Source organism: Schistocerca piceifrons, chromosome 9 (genome assembly GCF_021461385.2).
Source record: "Schistocerca piceifrons isolate TAMUIC-IGC-003096 chromosome 9, iqSchPice1.1, whole genome shotgun sequence".
In the NCBI taxonomy this organism is placed as follows: Eukaryota; Metazoa; Arthropoda; class Insecta; order Orthoptera; family Acrididae; genus Schistocerca; species Schistocerca piceifrons.
The window spans coordinates 86,864,146-86,886,455 of NC_060146.1; the positions used below are offsets into that span (position 1 = coordinate 86,864,146).

The 22,310-nt window shown below is 41.8% G+C and overlaps 1 protein-coding gene across 2 annotated transcripts in view; it reads right to left on the reverse strand.

Moving 5' to 3' along the window:
* The window catches only part of LOC124716937 (breast cancer metastasis-suppressor 1-like protein-A), an 80,008-nt gene that overhangs the window by 17,695 nt on the left and 40,003 nt on the right, over positions 1 to 22,310 (reverse strand). For both annotated transcript variants that reach the window (XM_047243518.1, XM_047243519.1), the window contains exon 5: positions 13,387 to 13,768. In XM_047243518.1, the coding sequence (XP_047099474.1) occupies positions 13,387 to 13,768 (382 nt within the window). The remainder of the gene's footprint in view (positions 1 to 13,386; positions 13,769 to 22,310) is intronic.

Here is a 22,310-nt window from a genome sequence, read left to right on the forward strand (position 1 = left end):
AATCCTGTGACGAAACGCGCCGCTCTTCTTTGGATCTTCTCTATCTCCTCCGTCAACCTGATCTGGTACGGATCCCACACTGATGAGCAATACTCAGGTATAGGTCGACTGAGTGTTTTGTAAGCCACCTCCTTTGTTGATGGACTACATTTTCTAAGGACTCTCCCAATGAATCTCAACCTGGTACCCGCCTTACCAACAATTAATTTTATATGATCATTCCACTTCAAATCGTTCCGCACGCATACTCCCAGATATTTTACAGAAGTAACTGCTACCAGTGTTTGTTCCGCTATCATATAATCATACAATAAAGGATCCTTCTTTCTATGTATTCGCAATACATTACATTTGTCTATGTTAAGGGTCAGTTGCCACTCCCTGCACCAAGTGCCTATCCGCTGCAGATCTTCCTGCATTTCGCTACAATTTTCTAATGCTGCAACTTCTCTGTATACTACAGCATCATCCGCAAAAAGCCGCATGGAACTTCCAACACTATCTACTAGGTCATTTATATATATTGTGAAAAGCAATGGTCCCATAACACTACCCTGTGGCACGCCAGAGGTTACTTTAACGTCTGTAGACGTCTCTCCATTGATAACAACATGCTGTGTTCTGTTTGCTAAAAACTCTTCAATCCAGCCACACAGCTGGTCTGATATTCCGTAGGCTCTTACTTTGTTTATCAGGCGACAGTGCGGAACTGTATCGAACGCCTTCCGGAAGTCAAGAAAAATAGCATCCACCTGGGAGCCTGTATCTAATATTTTCTGGGTCTCATGAACAAATAAAGCAAGTTGGGTCTCACACGATCGCTGTTTCCGGAATCCATGTTGATTCCTACATAGTAGATTCTGGGTTTCCAAAAACGACATGATACTCTAGCAAAAAACATGTTCTAAAATTCTACAACAGATCGACGTCAGAGATATAGGTCTATAGTTTTGCGCATCTGTTCGACGACCCTTCTTGAAGGCTGGGACTACCTGTGCTCTTTTCCAATCATTTGGAACCTTCCGTTCCTCTAGAGACTTGCGGTACACGGCTGTTAGAAGGGGGGCAAGTTCTTTCGCGTACTCTGTGTAGAATCGAATTGGTATCCCGTCAGGTCCAGTGGACTTTCCTCTGTTGAGTGATTCCAGTTGCTTTACTATTCCTTGGACACTTATTTCGATGTCAGCCATTTTTTCGTTTGTGCGAGGATTTAGAGAAGGAACTGCAGTGCGGTCTTCCTCTGTGAAACAGCTTTGGAAAAAGGTGTTTAGTATTTCAGCTTTACGCGTGTTATTCTCTGTTTCAATGCCGTCATCATCCCGGAGTGTCTGGATATGCTGTTTCGAGCCACTTACTGATTTAACGTAAGACCAGAACTTCCTAGGATTTTCTGTCAAGTCGGTACATAGAATTTTACTTTCGAATTCACTGAACGCTTCACGCATAGCCCTCCTTACGCTAACTTTGACATCGTTTAGCTTCTGTTTGTCTGAGAGGTTTTGGCTGCGTTTAAACTTGGAGTGAAGCTCTCTTTGCTTTCGCAGTAGTTTCCTAACTTTGTTGTTGTACCACGGTGGGTTTTTCCTGTCCCTCACAGTTTTACTTGGCACGTACCTGTCTAAAACGCATTTTACGATTGCCTTGAACTTTTTCCATAAACACTTAACATTGTCAGTGTCTGAACAGAAATTTTCGTTTTGATCTGTTAGGTAGTCTGAAATCTGCCTTCTATTACTCTTGCTAAACAGATAAATCTTCCTCCCTTTTTTTATATTCCTATTAACTTCCATATTCAGGGATGCTGCAATGGCCTTATGATCACTGATTCCCTGTTCTGCACATACAGAGTCGAAAAGTTTGGGTCTGTTTGTTATCAGTAGGTCCAAGATGTTATCTCCACGAGTCGGTTCTCTGTTTAATTGCTCGAGGTAATTTTCGGATAGTGCACTCAGTGTAATGTCACTCGATGCTTTGTCCCTACCACCCGTCCTAAACATCTGAGTGTCCCAGTCTATATCTGGTAAATTGAAATCTCCACCTAAGACTATAACATGCTGAGAAAATTTATGTGAAATGTATTCCAAATTTTCTCTCAGTTGTTCTGCCACTAATGCTGCTGAGTCGGGAGGTCGGTAAAAGGAGCCAATTATTAGCCTAGCTCGGTTGTTGAGTGTAACCTCCACCCATAATAATTCACAGGAACTATCCACTTCTACTTCACTACAGGATAAACTACTACTAACAGCGACGAACACGCCACCGCCAGTTGCATGCAATCTATCCTTTCTAAACACTGCCTGTACCTTTGTAAAAATTTCGGCAGAATTTATCTCTGGTTTCAGCCAGCTTTCTGTACCTATAACGATTTCAGCTTCGGTGCTTTCTATCAGTGCTTGAAGTTCCGGTACTTTACCAATGCAGCTTCGACAGTTTACAATTACAATACCGATTGATGCTTGGTTCCCGCATGTCCTGACTTTGCCCCGCACCCGTTGAGGCTGTTGCCCTTTCTGTACTTGCTCAAGGCCATCTAACCTAAAAAACCGCCCAGCTCACGCCACACAACCCCTGCTACCCGTGTAGCCACTTGTTGCGTGTAGTGGACTCCTGACCTATCCAGCGGAACCCGAAACCCCACCACCCTATGGCGCAAGTCGCCATACACAAAAGCATCAGGTCCATCTCTGTGAACTTCTTCCCTGTGACACTGCTTATGGTGAAACAAACTAGTTTCAAATTCGTGCAGTACATACGTGTGTATAATTCCTGCACTGGGTGGTGTTATACACGTTATGATCATAAGGAGTAGAATTTTGTGAGACCAATTTTTAAATTCAAGTACTACTTTTTCATCAGGAGATATGCTCTCTTATTGATCTCGTTATATATCTTCTTACCTTTTAAAACTTTTCACCAACAAAGATAACATAAGCCCAATTAGGACTCTGAGTGCTCTAATCTTCATCATCACTAGAAATTACTGTAAATAGTCTGAGGAAGCGGGTATGTATCTCTGTATTTGCTGCTTGCAGTAGCTATCAGGTATTAGTGTCAGTAATTGTGCCCTCTCAGCATAGGTGGCTGCCAAGATAGCAATGTTTAGGTTTTGAAACCACACATTACATTTTGTGCACATCACTATCTTCAGGTTCTGTACCAAGTGGATCTACGTTATACACTTCACAAAGTTTTGAAGATGTTGCTTGTGTAAAACATGTTTCAATTTCTTCCAGTTTTCTTTTTACATACTGTTTTCTCCTTGTGCTCCTTACCTTCCCTGGACGTTCAAGAGGCGATATAGTAGGGGCTACAGTAGAAATGCTAACTTTCAATGCAACAACAACTCCACACCCAGGAATATAAACATCTGCACTGTCTTCTTCAGTTTCACATTTGGATGATGGTGATCATTCAGGTGGGTTGTCACTAAACTCCTTCTTGTAGTGAATGCAGCAATTCCTTCACAACAGATCTGATGCTAATAACATTATCTGAGGACCAAGATATTTCTGTAATACCCCTGTCAGATTTCCTACAACTTTTAAGTGTTTTTCACTTTTCTCACACACCACTTTCTTTTGTCTTTTTTCATAGTCAACATACCGGACTCTTTCACTACTGCATGTCCTCACTGACATGGTATCTAACAAAAAGTTCAAACCAAACACAAAACTCGATGCAGGATGGTTTATGCGCAAGGTCTCACTCGTTTGTTATAAACAGAAGAGCACTGAAAACAGTGTTGCCAACATGCATGTTTTACACTAGGAATTCAGTGATGCGAAATATGCAGAATGTTGAAAAATTTTTAACACTTTACACAGAGAAATATTTCCCACTGTGTTTACACTGACTACTTACTTAGCCACCAAACAATATTTTGTGTAATTCTCAAAAACTTTTGGATGGGGGTTTTCAAGTAAGTAATTTGTAAAAACTCATAAAAATGCAATTTTTTACATTTTTAGTAACAAATATTTACATAATACAGATAGCTGGAGTGGAGAAGATACTGTTTATAATTACATCAGTAGTGTCTGGTAATATGACACAGAAGATAGTGTTCTGTACCTTTCCAAATTAGGAAAAAAAGTGGAAAAATTAACTTAAATTTTATATTTTCATCCTAAATTTGTAAGATAAAGGAAGCCCATGAGAGTGTGAGTGCCAACTAAATTTGAACACACCGAGAGGGAGTTTTAACACAAATCATCTGCCAGGTTTCCAGCACTTTTGTTTTATTAGTTATATTTTTTTGTTCTCTATTGCTTTAAGAGACAAAATATAAATTTTTCAAAGGGCCATACCATTTCAAAAAATTAAGATAAAACAAAAATACTTTTATTTCTTAACATCTGGGATGTAGAGGACTAATATATATTTTTTCCAGAGAAATTCACGACCACGAGTTGACGTGACCTGTATGATCTGAGATGAAATCACCCAATAGTAGTAGTAGCAGCAGCAGCAGCAGCAGTAAAATAAAGTAATTAAGTAACTACAACAAAGTGAGAAAATAGCTCAAATATCAGTAGTTGCATTCTGGGGCTGACTTTTCACTCCACAGAAAACACAGCAGTATAAAACATCCTTATTAGTTGCATATGACAAACAGTATAAAAACACCAGCTCCAGTGTAGAAGACAGACAGTAACACAAACAACTAAATGCACTGTTGACATATGTGTTTTTGAATTTTTAGAAAGAGTAAAGCACACACTCACCTGCAAAATAAAAATTTATTCTGTATGTTTTTGTTGCAACAGACTATTCCCCCCCCCCCCCCCCCCTCCTCCTGTTTTCAACAAATGTTGTTTTTGAAGTAGAATTTTATGTGCATCATTTGATTAAGTGGGTTCTTATTAATCTAGTGTGATATTCATTTTAATGATATATGTTAGCAAAACATGAACAACAGACAGTAGTCTAACAACAAATGAGTAGTGCTGTTGTGTGACAGCAGCAGACAGATGGCGTAATATAGGCACACACACGAGATAAGCCGGCCGGGATGGCTGAGCAGTCCTAGGCGCTACAATCTGGAGCCACGGGCGCTACGGTCACATTCAGCGCAAAAAGTTGGTGATTGTAATTTAGTGAAAAGATCTCCCGGCAATGAAACTATTACCACACCAACTCGCGTATCATATCTAAGACACCTTCCCTCCTATAAAGTGATAAAATAAAATAAGCTGCCCTTCTTTGAATTTCCTTCAAGTTCTCTGTCAATGCTATCTGGTAAGGATGCTGTACTGCACAATAGTACTCAAGAAGAGGATGGACAAGTGCAACATAGGCAGTCTCTTTAGCAGACCTGTTGCATCTTCTGTGTTCTGACTACTGCCTTCCCCAGAATGTGATAGTTCCAGTTTAACAATGGAAAATCCAGGAAGGAATGTAACAATATTAGAGAAGGAAAGTCGCCACTCACCATATAGTAGAGATGCTGAGTCCCATCGACTCAGCACCTCCGCTATTTCCTTCTCTAATATTGTTCCAGTTTGAGTTGTTAATAATTGTTGAATTGACAACATTTAGATTTGTGTAATTTATCGTGTCACCAAAGTTTAATGGATCCCTTTCTGTATTCGTGGGTGATCTCACATTTTTCATTAGTTAGGGTCAATTGGCACTTTTCACACTATACAGATATCTTGCTGAAATCATTTTGCAATTGGTTCATCTTCTAATGACTTTGCTAGATGCTAGATGGCAGCATCATCTGCTCAGACTGTGCCCTAAATCATTTATACAAATTAGGAACAGCAGAGACCTATAACACTTCTTTGGGGAATGTCAGATATCACTTCTGTTTACTGGATGGATTACTGCCGAATCCAGTCACACAACAGAGACAGCACTACATAGGCATGCAATCTGATAAGAAACTGCTTGTGAGGAATGGTGTCAGAAGCCTTCTGGAAGTGTGAAAATATTAAATTAACTTGAGATCCCCTTCGTGTGAATAAAGAGCCAGTTGTGTTTCAGAAGAATGATATTTTCTGAATCTGTGCTGATTATGTATCAATACATCATTTTCTTTCAGGTATTTTATAATGTTAGAACACAGTATATGTTCCGAAAATCTACTGCAAATCAATTTCAATTATATGGGTATATAATTCAGTGGATTACTTTTATTTCATTTCTTGTGTGTCGGCGGGACCTATGCAACATTCCAGTTGTCAGTTACGAATCTTTCGTCAAGCTAGCAGTTGCGTATGATAGATGAAAAGTGAACTATTTCACCAGCACAGTCTGAAAGGAACATTTGTGGTATACAATATGGACCAGAAGACTCGTCTCTATTAAGTGATTTAAGTTGCTTCGCTACATTGGGGCACCTTCTCCTAAGGATTGAGATATTGACAGCTGTTCTTGATTTGAATTCTGGAATATTTACTGCATCTTCTTTGATGAAGGGATTTCAGAAAACCATATTTAGTAACTACACTTTAGTCATGCTGTTGTCGATAAATTACCGTTACTATTGCACAGCGGAGCTTATGTGCCTTGCTGCTGGTATACTTTACATATGACCAGAATCTCTTTAGATTTTCTGCCAGATTTGAAGAAATGGTGAATAAGCAATGTCTGAGTATCTTCTGTTGTTATTAAACACATTAGACACTAATAGAAAGGCAGCTGTATAGCCACCGTATTATAAATGGCCGTTACAGTATAACGTCCAAGCTGTTCTGTGGAAAGATACTGAAGACAGCTGACTTGTCCCTTCTCGTCTCGTATGCTGGCCTGTGCTGTGCTGTATCTTTCAGTGACATGCAGCAATGTAATGAAGTCACTGCTGGAATGCTAGTAGTAGTTGTGGTGTTTCGCTCTCACTGTTAACACACTGTTTTAAATCGAGTATTGCCCAAAGCTATTATGTCCAGGATGAGTGGTTTTCTTTCCCCTTTGCAACACCTTCTCTCGGGTCAGGTGGAGTGGCTGAGAGGAAGAAAGAAGGCAGGAGGGAAATGAGGTGAGGAAAAGAATGTTGACAGCTGGGAGGGGGAGGCAGCAATGGAACAGGATAGGGAGGTGGCACCAGTGACATCACGTTGCTGCAAGCAGAGCGAGTAGTGGCAGTAAAGTGTACAATCATGTTAACCTGACCCTCTGTTAAAAAGCCTGAACAAGCACCTTTTGCAGCACAGATGACCACTGTGAGATGTGCAGGAAGAGTCTCAATGAGTTTCTGGAAGGTACTGACAGTGATGTGGAGCTGTGTCAACTCTAGTGCCACAACCAGCTGTGTTGCATTTCTCAGTTGAGGATCAGTGGTGCAAACAGCCCGATTGAAACGGTCCCACAGATTCTCGATTGAGTTCGAATCTGGAGAGTTTGGTGACCACGGGAGTACGGCAAACTCATCCCCGTGCTCTCTGAACTGTGCACGTACACTGTGACCTATGTGACACGTTGCATTGTCCTGCTGGTAAAAGCCATTGTGCTGAGGAGAAAAACTGCATGTGAGTGTAGACACAGTCCCTGAGGATAGGTGCATACTTGTGCTGATCCTCTGTGCCTTCCAAAATGATGAGATCACAAGGGAATACCACAAAAACATTGCCCAGAGCATAACACACCCTCTTCCAGCCATTCTGCCTTTTGTTGTAGATGAACAGCAGTCGGCACGGGTACACGAACCAGGTGCTTGCTGCAGAGGCCCGTAAACAGCAATGTCTGCTGAAACATTGTTGAGGAAACACTCTTGATAGACACTTGGTTCATCTGGGTGGTCAGTTGCTCAACAGCTGCAAGTCTATTTGCCCGTACACATATCTGCAGTTGTCGTTCACCCTTATCTGTGGCCCCCGGCCTGTGATGCATCACAGTTGCCTCGGTGCCAGTTTCGGATTGCGACATTTTGCCATCCGCAATATACAGGGTGTACATAAAGTCCGGGAGCACTTTCAATTATTTATTGCACAAGAACTAAACATTGTAAAGATGTCATACATACTGCATTTTGAAGAGAAACTCTGAAAGTTTTTTTTACAAACATTCGATACGCGAACCACGAGTGACCCGGCAGACGTCAATACGGTAATGAATTCTTGCCACACCCATCCCAGCACGCCATCATCGACTGTGCCAAACACTTTGCATATTTCATAGACAGCTTCTGTTGCCGGACTTTCCACACAGTCAGTGGAGCCATTTCGAGTTCACGGGATGCACACATCGATTTCTTTGTACTCCTTACAAATGTCTCTTGTATGTGCTCCACATTCACTTCACTCACACTCAGATGTCCACTTCTCTTTTCCAGGCACGGGCAACCTGTCATAACGAATTTGTTGTGCCAGCAGTAAATGGCCTTCCTTGTTGGTGGCTTCTTACCATACATGGTTCTAAACATCCGTCGAACAGCTTTAGCACACTTGTTTTTGTTAAACCACAACACACAGAAAGGCCGCTTCGCACCTGAACGCGCCACTTTTGCGACTAGCGCTGACTGTCGGCAAATTACCAAACTATGCTGTGGCGGTATACATGGGGAGAAAAAAAAGCATTCAGGGTTTCTCTTCAAAATGTCATATGTATAATATCTGCACAATGTTTGGTACTTGTACAATAAATAATTGAAAGGGTTCCCTGACTTTATGTACACCCTGTACTTTAACTGAGGCAGCACATGAACAATTTACAAACTTAGCTGTTTCAAAAATGTTTCTACCCTTTTGGACACCAGATAAATCTTTCTGAATTACCACAAAAACTGAACTGTTTTCCATGCCCCCCCCCCCCCCCACACACACACACTTTATATACACTCCACTGCTAGTGCTACCACCTGCTGCATGTGAGTGGTTATTGTGTGTCGACACTGACACGAGGCGGTGGCCACATTAATGTCACTGGACTGCGTAGATGGAAAATTGTGAGTTTAAAGGAATGAAAACAGATGCATGGGGATAGCAGTGGAGGTAGGATCTGGCAAAGATTGATGCTAGGAGGTGGAGGTAGGATCTGGCAAAGATTGATGCTAGGAGGAATGCAGGATAGGAGGATGTTTTGCAAGCTAATTCCCATTTTTGGAATTCAAAGAAGCTGGTATTAGTGAGACATGAGGGGAGCAGCCAATGGACACCTATTAATGGACATTAATATGGAGTGTGTCCACCATTCCCTTTAGTATGGCTTGACCCCAGCTGAGGACAGTTCCAATGTCAAATGTCTGTGGAGGAATGGCAGCTGATTCTTCTTTGAGCGAGAAAATCAGGCTTTCTGCAGATGATGCAGTTATCTGTAATGAAGTATTATCTGAGAGAAGCTGTATAAATATTCAGTCAGATATTAGTAAGATTTCAGCGTGGTGCAGAGATTGGCAACCTGCTCTAATTGCTCAAGAAATGTAAAATTTTGCACTCCACAAAACAAAAAAAGTAGTATCCTATGACTATAATATCAGTGAGTCACTGTTGGAATCGGCTAACTCAAACAAACCGGGGTGTAACCCCTTACATGGATATGAAATGGAATAATCATATAGGTTCAGTCATGGGTAAAGCAGGTGATGAACTTAATTTTATAGGTTGAATACCGGGGAAGTGCAATCAGTCTACAAAAGAGATTGCTTACAAATCACTTGTGCGACCAGTTCTAAAATACTGCTCTAGTGTGCAGGACCTGTACCAGATAGGACTAACAGGGGATAGTGAACATATACAGAGATCAGCAACATGAATGGTCACAGGTTTGTTTAATCTGTGGGAGAGTATCACAGAGATACTGAAGGAAATGAACAAGCAGACTCTTGAAAACAGACATAAACTCTCCAGAGAAAGTCTATTAACATAGTTTCAAGAACCGGCTTTAAATGATTACTCTAGGAATATCTTACAACCCTCTATGTGTCGCTCACACAGGGATCACGAGGATAAGATTAGAATAATTACTTTGCACACAAAGGCATTCAAACATTTACGCTTCCAATGCTCCATAGACAAATGGAACAGGAAGAAACCCTAATAACTGGTACAAAGCGATGTACCCTCTGCCATGCATCTCATGCTGGTTTGCAGAGTATAGATGTATATGTAGATTACATGATTTTTCCTTCCACTGATTCAAATGACTTTTTACAACCACTTTCTGCAATTCTCAACAGCCCCTGTCCATCAGTACTTGAGGACTGTCCAGTTTTGGTTTAGCTGTTATTGTTCCTTCATATTTCCACTTCACAATCACATTACCAACAGTCAACTTTGGCAGCTTCAGAAGGGCAGAAATGTCCGTGATGGAATTGTTACTCAGGTGACATCCAATGACTAGTCCACGTTTAAAGTCACTGAGCTCTGCTGACTGACCCATTTTGCTGTTACTGCTTCTCCACTGACAACAGAATTGCTGCCTCCTTTCATACATACTCTCTTGACATCCACTGGTCAAGTCCGCATTACATAGGGATGTGTGGATACTTTTGACCACATAGTGTATTATGATACGACACATTGGTCACTGGTTGGTAATATACGAGGGGGGACCCAAAAATAACCGGAATTTCTTTCCAGAAAGCATATACTTTATTGTTTTCAAATACAACCTTAATCTCCTTTGAAGTACTCTCCATTAGCATTAATACACTTGTCCAAACATTCATTCCAGTGTTCGAAGCACCTTTTAAATTCATCCTCTTTGATACCTGCTAGCACTTTCATGACATTGCATTTTAGGTCTTCCACATCCGCAAAACGCTTCCCTCTCAAGTCTCTTTTTATCCTCGGGAATAGGAAGAAGTCCGAGGGTGCTTTTTCTGATGAATAGGGCGTGTGGGCCAAAAACTGGCGAACATGCACAGGAGCGTTGTCGTGATGCAGGAACCACACACTAGAATCCCACAAAGCCAGACGTTTTCGTGACAAACTTCTGCGAAGCCGTTTCATAACCTCCAAATAGAACTGTTGGTTTACTATCTGGTTTTCAGGAACAAATTTAGAGTGTACGGTCCCTTTGATGTCAAAAAAACAGATCAATATAATTTTCACATTCGATTTCACTTGTCGAGCTTTTTTTGGTCGAGGTGAGCCAGGTCACTTCCATTGTGATGACTGTTGTTTACTTCCTGGAGCGTACCCATAGCACCATGAAAGGATGTGGATCATCTTTGAACGCGTCCTTCATTTCAAGATAGGCTTGAACGCAACGATCCCTTTGATCTCCGGTAAGAAGATTCAGCACGAATTTTGCTGCCACTCTTCGCATCACCAAATCGATGGTCAAGATGCGCTGAATTGAGCTCCGGGACAACCCGGACAAGTTCTCGAGTTGGTCGATTGTCCTGCGTCGATCTTCACTGATAAGATCACGGATTTTGTTGATGTCTTCGCTTTGAGCAGTTGGAGGTCGACCGGAACGGAGCTGATCTTCAACCACCACATCTCCCTTTTTATACCGAGAAAACCATTCGTGCACTTGTGTTTTACTAAGAGCATGGTCTTTGTAGGCTTTCTGAACCATTGCAACAGTTTCTGCTGCGTTTTTGCCGAGCAAGAAATGAAACTTCACTGCTGCACGTTGTTCGTAAGAACTAGCCATTTCCTCGTGTCACGTCTGCACTGCACGCCCACTCAAAGAACTGCCAAAGCAACCACACTTCTCACTGTTGGGTGACGCCGCGTGGCAGAATGACTCAGCAGAGCTCCTACTACAACCCTCTCACGGCGCAACCTGCTACTACAAGTACACGATGTGCAGCATTACGATTCCAGTTACTTTTGGGTCCCCCCCTCTTATAATAGCTCAACTCCCTTGTGTTTGGATTCATTCAGGCTGCTGTTTTTGTGTGTTTTCAATTTCAGCAATGTTAGTGTACGTTAATAATTAATGTAATGGGCTGTACACTGTGTGTGCCCTATACCTTGGATGTGGTTACTGAAATGTTGCTTGGCAGTATATATGTGAATTATGTTTACACATTGGGTTATTGACAGCTGCATAATACATTATTAATCAAGCAGAGTTATTAACATAGAAAAGGCGTCCAACAATATAAAACGGCCTAATATGTTTGAAATCTTCAGAAAATATGTAACATTCAGAAAAGGTTAGACAAAAAATGACATAAGGCAGGCAGGCAGTTTTTCTCCTCTACTGATCAATTTGTGTTACAAAACAGCAATGAAGGAAATACGCAGTCCACTCACATTAACATGACCTCACCTATGAAAAATTTGAAAAATCAATTTGTACTGGGTGATGCGCTTGAGACGTGCAAGAAGAGAGTCAATGGGGCTCTGGAAGGCACCGACAGGGATGCGGAGCAATGTCGATTCAGTATCGTGGCCAGCTGCGCTAGGTTTCTCAGTTGCGAATCCACGGCATGTACATCCTAATTGAAGTGGTCCCACACATTCTCAGTTGGGTTTAAATCTGGGCAGTTTGATAACCAGGAGAGTACGGCAAACTCATCATGGTGCTTTTCAAACCGTGCACATACAGTGCGAGCTGTGTAACATGTTGCATTGTCTTGCTGCTCAATGCCATTGTGCCGAGGAAGAAACAAACTGCATGTAGGGGAGGACACGATCCTCCAGGATACGTGCATACTTGGGTTGATCCAATGTGCCTTCCAGAATGATGAGATCACCAAGGGAATGCTGTAAAAATATTCTCCAGACAATAACACACCCTCTTCGGAAGATTGCTGCGGGACTGTACACACTAATGGCCACGTCTGATGGAGCATAGAATATGATTCACCTGAAACGGTCACCTGTCGCCATTTGGTGGACGTCCAGCTGAAATAATGGTGTGCACATTCCGACCTTTGACGCCAACAAACAGCAGTCGGCATGGGTGTGTAAACCGGGTGCCTGCTGCAGAGGTCTGTGCCTAGCAACATTTGCTGAACATCTGAAGCCAAATTTCCTGGCAGATTATAACTGTGTGCCAGAATAGTATTTGAAACTGTGACCTTTGCCTTTTGTGGGCAAGTGGTCTAGTGACTGAACTAAGAAATTAGTTGTCTGAAATGTGGTTTTACATAGTGATGCTGAAAATAAAGTGGTCCGATAAGATAAGGAATGAAGAATTCCTCCGCAAAATCAGTGAAAAAGAAACCTGTGGAGAGATCCTGAGTAGAAGAAGGGACAGGATGACAGGATATACGGGAATAAATTCTGTGGTACTAAATGGAGCAAAACGTCAGCAGGAAGTATAGGTGAAGACAGAGACTGGAATATATAGAACAAGTAATTAAGTCTGAGAGATGCAATAAGCACCTTGAGATGAAGAGTTTGGTCCTTGGGAGAAAATCGTAGTGGACTGTATGAAACCAGTCAGGAGACCAATAAAGAAAAAGCAGATGTTAGCCCAGGTATCAGTGAGAAAGACAGATAAACAGATCTGTAGATCTGGGAGTTACAGGACACAACTCACATTCAGACTTTCTTTTGGACACGGAGAGGGCCTTCTTGATCGCCGTCCAGTCTTCCAGGATGTCCGTGTCTCGCAGCATGTACACGACGTACGGACCCGACACGGACACAGGTTTCCGCCTCGACCCTGAGCCACTGCCGCCACTACCTCCCGCACCGTTGCCACACCCACCAGCCCCCACGCAGTCGGCACCGGCACTCGAACCGTGCCGGCGACTGCCCGACCCACTGCGACCGCTGCCAGTAAGTCCACCAGCTGATGCCGACTGCTCCACGAGCCACAAGTCGGCAGTGATGTCGACATTGTTCCGGTCTTCCTCTAGGCGACGGATTTTTTCCTCCAGGTCACTCTGGATCGAGTCCCAGAGGAGTGACTTCTCACTCTGAAATGTGTGCAGTCATTAACTTTTTCTGTCCATTTCTATGATTTTATTCAGAATAATTTTAATTTAATTCATCAAGCTTTCTCAGTGAAATCTATGGCCATGGGAAAAACCACTACATAATTCACAGAAAGCCAAAAGGAAATAAAATAAAATAGGTTACACAAATTAAACACAAAAAGGATTTACAATACATTACAAACAAATATTTTATCATCATGTGGTAGCAGGAGAAAACACACAAAAAGGGTATGAAAATGGAAAATGCGCAAGCTTTCAGAGCTAGTGCCTCCTCCTCCTGGCAGAAGGATTGAAGAGTAAGAATGAGGGAGGACAAAAGAGTGGTGAGGTTTAGGAAAGGAAAGAGAGTTAAGGAAAATCCCACATTCTTTCTCTTCAACCCTTCTAGCAGGAGAAGGAGCCATTAGCTCTGAAACCTTGTGCATTTCTGTAGCATTTGTGTGTGTTTTCTCCTGCTGCCATCTGGTGAGTAAATTTTCTCTCTCTTCAATTGTATTATATTTTAAAACATCAATTATTTTCATTGACAAATAGTAAATATCATTATTCTGTAGGAGATGGTAACAGATTTGAAGCATCTGTTGGAAAGAGTCCATTAGTGTCTCTAACAGAGGTGATAAGATAAATGTCAACAGAAGTAAAATACGGTTGATAGAGTTTAGTTCAATGAAGTGAAGCGACGCTGAGGGAAGAAGATTAGGAATGAGACACTAAAAGGAGTTGATGCGACTGTAGGCTTTCATGGCTACTGTCACAGATGGTACAATTTTCCGAGTTTTTGGGCTGTAAATGAAGTAAACACACAGTCACGGCACACAAGGAATGTAAATGACTATTGAGAAGCCACCTCAGTGACACGACAACAATAATAGTCTGATAACATTCCCTTCTCTTTCACCACCTGCTGTTAGTATTTACCCAATGATGACAGCCTACCACTGAGAGCCTGAATTTTTCACTCAATAATTCCATCTCTCTGGAAAATTATAGGAAAATAGCCATTTGTACATGGAAGTGCTCAACAGTGTTCAGCCACTCAGGGACATCTGACCAAAAATCACAGGATACGAATCAAAACATCAACTACGAGGGCTACTAAGAAAGAAACTGAAGTTTTGGTTTATCACAGCAGTGGAGTGGGGATGCAGCCACCACCATCACCTTGTAATGTTCCTACACTCAATACACATCCATCAATTGTAGTGTGTGGTCTGTGTATCTGCTACTTTGCTTTTTGTGAGATGATAAAATGTGTGCTGCAAAAGAAAATCGTGCCATTTGTGAGGTGCATGCTGTGATTAAGTTTTTGTTGGCAAAAAAACTGCAAAACAATTGAAATTTCTCGTTTATGGTGTGTACTGGAAAGGAATAATGAGTGAAAGCTGAGTGAGGCAACGGTGGAGTGATTTTAGAAATGGTGCACAAATGTTCACAGAGAGGACGGCAGTGGTAGGCCTTGCCTTGTGACTGACGAACTGCTGATGAAAATCAACAACAAAATTTGTGAAATTTATTATGGAACTTTTGCAACATTTGCCCCATATTTGAAAGAGTTCGATGCATGAAATTGTGGCAGAGAAACTTGGTTACCAAAAGTTTTGTGCCTGGTGAGTTCCCAAAATCCTAACAGAAGACCACACAAAATAAGGACTGGCTGCAGCATTGACCTTCCTCAAAGTTTATGAGAAAAAGGGTAAAAAAGTTATCAATTGTATCACAACTGGGGATGAGGCTTGGATGAATCGTGTCTATTGTGAAACAAAAAGGCAGTGGATGGAATGGGGACACCCAAATACCTCCAAGAAACCAAGGAAGTGTTTGCAAACACTGTCAGCAAGAAAGATCATGGCCACTGTGTTCTGGGACACTAAGAGAGTGATTCTTGTCGAGTTCCTTGAACGTGGCACAACATAATGCAAAAACTTTGTTTTTTCATGACAACACAAGTCCACACACAGTCAATCGTACCCGAGAGCTCCTATGGGGCTGTGTGCAGTATAAACCAGTGGCCGATAAACTGCCTCAATTTGGATGGCGATTATGGAGAAAAATAGCGTAAGATTGTACCTTTAAAATGTATATAATAAAAATTATTTTTTCATATTGTTAATTTTTTATTTCAAAACATCTGTTACTTTCTGGGTAGCCCTCATATTTTAGAATTTTGAAGAGGAATGTGATATACCTTAACAACTCATAAGATTTTTACTATCAGTCATAGATGCATTATGGTATTTGGGCAGGAAAATAACTGACAAGATATAAAAGGAAGACGGGCAATAGTAAGAAAAATGTTTTTAAAAGGAGGAATTTTGTAAACATTCATTATACATTTAAGTGTTAGAAAGCCTTTTCTGAAATTATTTGCCTCGAATGTAGCTTTGTACAGAAGTGTAACATGGACGATAAGCAGCACAGACAATGACAGAAGCTTTTGAAATGTGGTGCTGCAGAAGAATGCTGTATTTTAGATGTGCAGATTGGGTAACTAATGACATAATATAGAATTTGATTGGCAAGAAAAGAAATTTATAACACAACCTGACTAAAACAAGAGAAGGCTTCAATGAATTGTTGATTTGATAATGGGAGGAAGAATGCGTATGTGTGTGGGTGTGTGGTGGAGGGGGGAGGGGCAGGGTTAAAAACTTCACAGGGAGACAAAGACTTGTTTACAGTAAATAGGTTCAAATCGACATGGGTTGCAGCAGCTGCACACAGGTGAAGAGGCTCACACAGGATAGACTAGTGTGGACAGCTGGATCAAAAACCAATCTTTGTACAGAAGACCACAACAATGACAACAACAGTAAATAATATGTTGCAATGCGTGACTCTGATAAACTACTGTGAGATACTCCTGCACAGAATAAAAGTAATTGGCCACAAGGAAGAGTGTCAACACAGATTTGTAAATCTATTCAAATTTCTCAGTTGTGCTAGAAATAAGCTGAAAATGAAACCCACAGAATAACGTATATTTTTCTGTACAATGTTAGAGAAGTGGAAATCATTTTCCCACCTAATTGATGCTCACTTTATTTACCACAAATCCCACGAGAGAGTATATGTGCAGAAATTGAAGAGTTAAAATTCCAATACATTTGAACAACAGCCTGCAAGATCTCACACTTAAAATGTAATCCACAAAATGTACAACTTTATGGGGCCAAATAATCCAAATATCTAAATCTACAATTCTGCTGCACAAACAGTCAAACAATGCATAAGGGATAGTACACAGTGCAACATTGTAATTTCCTTCTCTTTGTAAATAAACAGATTAGTGTGTAGGAATTACGAGTGTATATGTTTATACCTTCAGCAAAGTGTCACATTTCCGTATGTTATATCTCAATGAGGAATTTGAAACATTTAGCTCTGGATAGGAGCAAGATGGAGAGCTATGGTTCAAGTTTAAAAGAATAGCTGACCATGCGCTGGAAAGATAGGTACCCAGTAAAATAGTCCATGATAGGAGGAACTTTCCATAGTATACAGTCACAGCAAAGAAACTTATAAAGAAAAAGTGATTACTGCATAATGGTAAAACAAAGCATAGGCTATAGATAGAGATAGGCTGAATGAAATACTTTTGGCTGTCAGGAGGGCAATACCAGAGGATAGTATTTCTGAAGGATCTCTCACAAGATCGGATGAAATTCTAGTAATGAATATAGGTATTTCCTCTGTGTGCCAAGTAAACTCACATTTCAGCTAAAATTGCTTTGAGAACATATGTCCAAAACCTTTATGTGTGGAATTGTGGCTTATTCATCTCATGAAGTACATTTACAATCCAATTAGTTTGCATACGGGAGACATGTCAAAAATTTATAATACGGTTACCATGGTTTTTATGCTTGTAAATAATAGTACTAAAATAAATAACAACACTAAAAAGATATTTGTATCCATCTCAAATTTCCAGTTCAACCTACATGACTTGCATTAACTTGGATTCTAATTTATTATAAATTTTCATTCCCATTTATTGAGGTCACTGTGCATACAGTTTGGGGCGATGGGCAGGAAGCATAAAATTTTCTTTGTTTATCATATCCTACGAATGAACAAACTTGTATAAAAAAAACATAATGATCTTGGTGAAATCTGTGAATGGCTTGAGGATTTTGTCACTGAGAGGGTACAGCAACTTATGTTGGATGGAGAGCCATCAATGAATGTAGAAGAAACTACAGGTGCATCCAGGGAGGTGTGTTGTTTGTTTTATTTTAGGGCACAAAAAACAACTGTGGTCATACACGCCCAAGTCAAAACTATAGAACACCAACACAGAGACAAGGGAAATGACTATGTGTCAATCCCAATGGGATGAATAGGAGACATCTAAACAAGGCACATGGCAAAAGGACTAAAAAAAAACACGATACAAAAATGGAGATTCAAAACTAAAAATTAAATGGCCTTCACCATATTGTTTTGGTGGATAAAAAGTAAAACACAGGCAACAGCTCGCATGTCATTTGCTAAAACAGCCGATAAATCAGATGGCAAACCCAAGATGGAACGTAAGTTAGTAAAAAAAGGGCATTCCAGCAGGTAGTGGCGGACAGTTAAAATTTGGGCACAATGCGTACAAAGTGGTGGGGCAGTGCCAATGAGCGAATGATGATGGCTAAAAAGGCAGTGCCCAATACGCAGCCGAGTTAAAATAATCTCCTCTTGGTGGGAGGTGCGAAAGGAGGTCGTCCAAGGCGCTGGGAGAGGCTTAATGTGCCAAAGCTTATTCCCGTGAAGGGAGGACCATTGGCAATGCCAAAGGGACACCACCTCCTGACAGATGGCAATGATGCAGAGGTGATCGGAGGGAATAGAGGTACTCGAGGGCTGAGGTAAGAGGACTGCAGCCTTGGCAGCAGTGCCAGAAGCATGATTTCCTGGCAGACCAACATGACCAGGGACCCACAGAAACATGACATTGGCTCCACCAAGAGTGAGCAAGTGACAGTTTTCCTGTACCCGCAGTACTAAGGGACGAGCAGTGTACAGTCAAAGAGACTGTGGAGGGTGCTGAATGAGTCTGAGCAGTGGACACAATTGGGAAGGCTGTGTCGCCGGATGTACTCCACAGCTCAGCTGTAAATACTGAGGAGTGGGCCGGAATCCAATATTGAAAGACACGGGTGCCAATGATGAATGCACACCCAACCCCACAGTCAGTCCGAGAGCCATTAGTGTATACAAAGGTACTACCGCTAAAATCCATGCGAAGGTCGTGAAACTAAAGGGTACAGACCGAGGCTGGAGTAGTGTCCTTTGGAAGCGAATGAAGGCCGAGGTTAACATGGGCCGCTTCATGAAGTCCAGGTGGTGAAGGGGGCACACCCACGGGGATAGTTACACACAGCGTGAAGTTAAGCCGCCATAGCAAGTGGCGAGACGATCAAAGGAATCATCAAAGAAGGGGGCATAGGAAGGGTGGCCACACATGGCAGACAAACGGCATGCATACCTGCTGAGGAGAAAGTCACGGCGGTAGGACAGTGATAGGTCAGCAGCGTCAGCATACAGACTCTCAACCGGGCTCGTGTAAAAAAAAGGCACCCGTTGCCAAACGGATGCTATGATAATGGATAGTGTTGAGACGGCGTAAAAGGGATGGGCGTGCAGATGCATAAACAAAGCACCCATAGTCGAGTTTCGGAGGAGGGTGGTTCGATCGGCACCCCAAGAAGTACCACTGAGGACACGTAGGACATTGAGAGACTGTGTACAGTGGGCTGCCAGGTAAGAGACATGGGAGGACCAAGAGTGTTTCCTATCGAGCATGAGCCCCAGGAATTTCGTAGTGTCAATGAATGGAAGGGCAAGAGGCGCAAGATGGAGAGCTGGTGGCAGAAACCATTTGTGCCGCCAGAAATTCATACAGACGGTTTTGTCAGTGCAAAAGTGAAAGCCATTGGCGAAGCTCCAGGACTGAAGACAATCAAGACAGTGCTGAAGACGCCACTCAGTGAGACAGGTCTGTGGAGAACTGCAATAGATGGCAAAATCATCAACAAAAAGGGAACCGGAGTCGCCCGGCAGGAGACAGGCCATGGTGATAGCAAAGAGGATGACGCTCAGGACGGAACCCTGAGGCACACCATTTTTGTGGATAAAGGTGGCCGACAATGCAGCACCTTGAAAACTCGGTCATGTAAAAATGCCCAAAGAAAACAGGGCACGCACCCATGGATGCCCCATGTGTAAAGAGCACGGAGGATACCAGTTCTCCAGCAGGTGTCGTAGGCCTTCTCCAAATAGAAAAAGACGGCCACAGTCTGGGATTTTCGCAGAAAACCATTCATGACATGGGTGGACAAAGTAACGTGATGGTCAACTGCAGAACACTGTACTACAAATCCACACTGTGCATTTGTGAGTAAATGGCGAGTTTCAATCCACCACACCCGCCGGGCATGAATCATACATTCCATCACCTTGCAAACGCAGCTGGTAAGAGAGATGGGGTGGCAGGCAGTTAGAAGGAAGGCTTTTGTCCTTACCGGGCTTATGTATGGGTATGACTGTGGCTTCACGCCAGCGTCATCCAGGAAATGTGCCCTCAGCCCAGATGCGGTTGTATGTGTTAAGCAGAAAGAGCTTGCCCACAAGAGAGAGTTGCTGCAATATCTGAATGTGGATAGCGTCTGGCCCTGGGCCGGAGGACTGGGATGAACTGAGAGCATGATCTAGCTCCCTTATAGTGAAGGCGGCGTTGTAGCACTCACGGTTCGGAGAAGAGAAGGCTATCGCCCAAGCCTCCTCCACTTGTTTCCTATGGATAAAGGCAGGGTGATAGTGGGAAGAGCTCAAAACTTCCGCAAAATGGCAGGCCAAGGTGTTGGAGATAGCAACAGGATCCACGATGACAGCGGCACTTACTGTCAGGCCGGAAATGGGGGAATTGATCTTGGTTCCAGACAACCATTGGAGGTTGGACCACACAATAGAGTAAGGTGTGGAACTGTTAAAAGAACTAGTGAACAAAATCCAACTAGCTCTTTTGCTATTCTGAAGAACTCGACGACACTTTGCACGCATCTGTTTATAATAAATGCAGTTTTCCAGTGCAGGGTGGCGGTTAAAAACATGGAGGGGGGGGGGGGGGGGGGGGATTGTGACCTTTGCTATTGATATTATACATTAATTACTTTGCAGACAATACTAATAGTAATCTCAAACTGTTTGCAGGTGATGCAGTTATCGATAATGAAGTATTGTCTGAAAAAGGCTGTAGTAAAATTCTGTCAGATTGTGATAATGTTACAAAGCTGTGAAATGACTGGCAATTTGCTTTGAATGTTCAGAAATGTAAAATTTTGCAGTTCACAAAACAAAAAAAGAAAAAAAAGTTGTAACCCATGACTAAAATATCAGAGGCACAACTGGAACTACTCAACTCATATCAATACATTGGTGTAGCAATCTGTAGAGCTATGAAACATAAAGATCACATGGGCTCAAATCATAGGTAAGGTAGGGATCTCACTTCATTTCATTGCTAGAATACTAGAAAATGCAATCAATGTACAAAGGAGACTGCTTACTAAACACTTATGTGACCCATCTTAGAACATTGTTCAAGCATGTTGGATCTGTGCTGCATAGGGCTAAAGGGAAACATATACAAAGAAACATTTTCAGCTGTCCCCATCGAGGTATATCAACAACACCTGTCGGCAGGTGAGGGTTTCAATAAATTACCATTTATTCTAGAGAAGCTGCATGGTCATCAGTGGTATCTGTTCTTTCAAGAACAGTTACTATCTTCATATACATGTAGTTAAAGGCTACCCAGCCACTGACCTCCATCTGTGCGAACGCGCACAGGTTGCCCAAACTCTTACAGGGAATTGTCACCTTAGTGCGCGCGAGTAATGAGTGGATGGGCAAATATCTATTAGGTACATTACGTCTGTATGATTAATTTAAGTTCACACAGAGGCATTTATTAAGTTATCCTTCTTCCTGCACTCCATATATGAATGGAAGATGATAAAGCCGTAATACCTAGTACAAAGGGAAGTACCCTCTGCCATGCACTTCACAGTGGTTTGCAGATTATGGGTTCAATTTGTTTGGATGTCTCTGTACAATCCTTGATTTGTTTATCTGTACATGGCTTGATTTGTCTAGCTTTCTGGAAAGTTCATTCTTTGAAAGTTTAAATCTGGCTAGATGACTCATAAAAAGGCACTTTCTTAAATAGACACTGTTGCAGCATGAAATCAAAGGCAGTTTGAAAGTCTAGAAACAATTAATCCACTTTATCGCCTCAATTTATGATTATTAAAATATCAGGAGTGAGGAGTGCAGAGTTTTGTGTAACCTAGGTTTCTGAAATTTCTGTTGGTCACCATAAATGCTTCATTATTTGCATTAGTATTTGTCTGCATTTTTATAACTACAAGCTCAGCTAATACTGAAAACAAGATACATACAAAAAATGATTTTGTCGTTTAAGAAATAATATTCCATCAAAATACTTTGTAACACAGTTGCTGCAAATAAC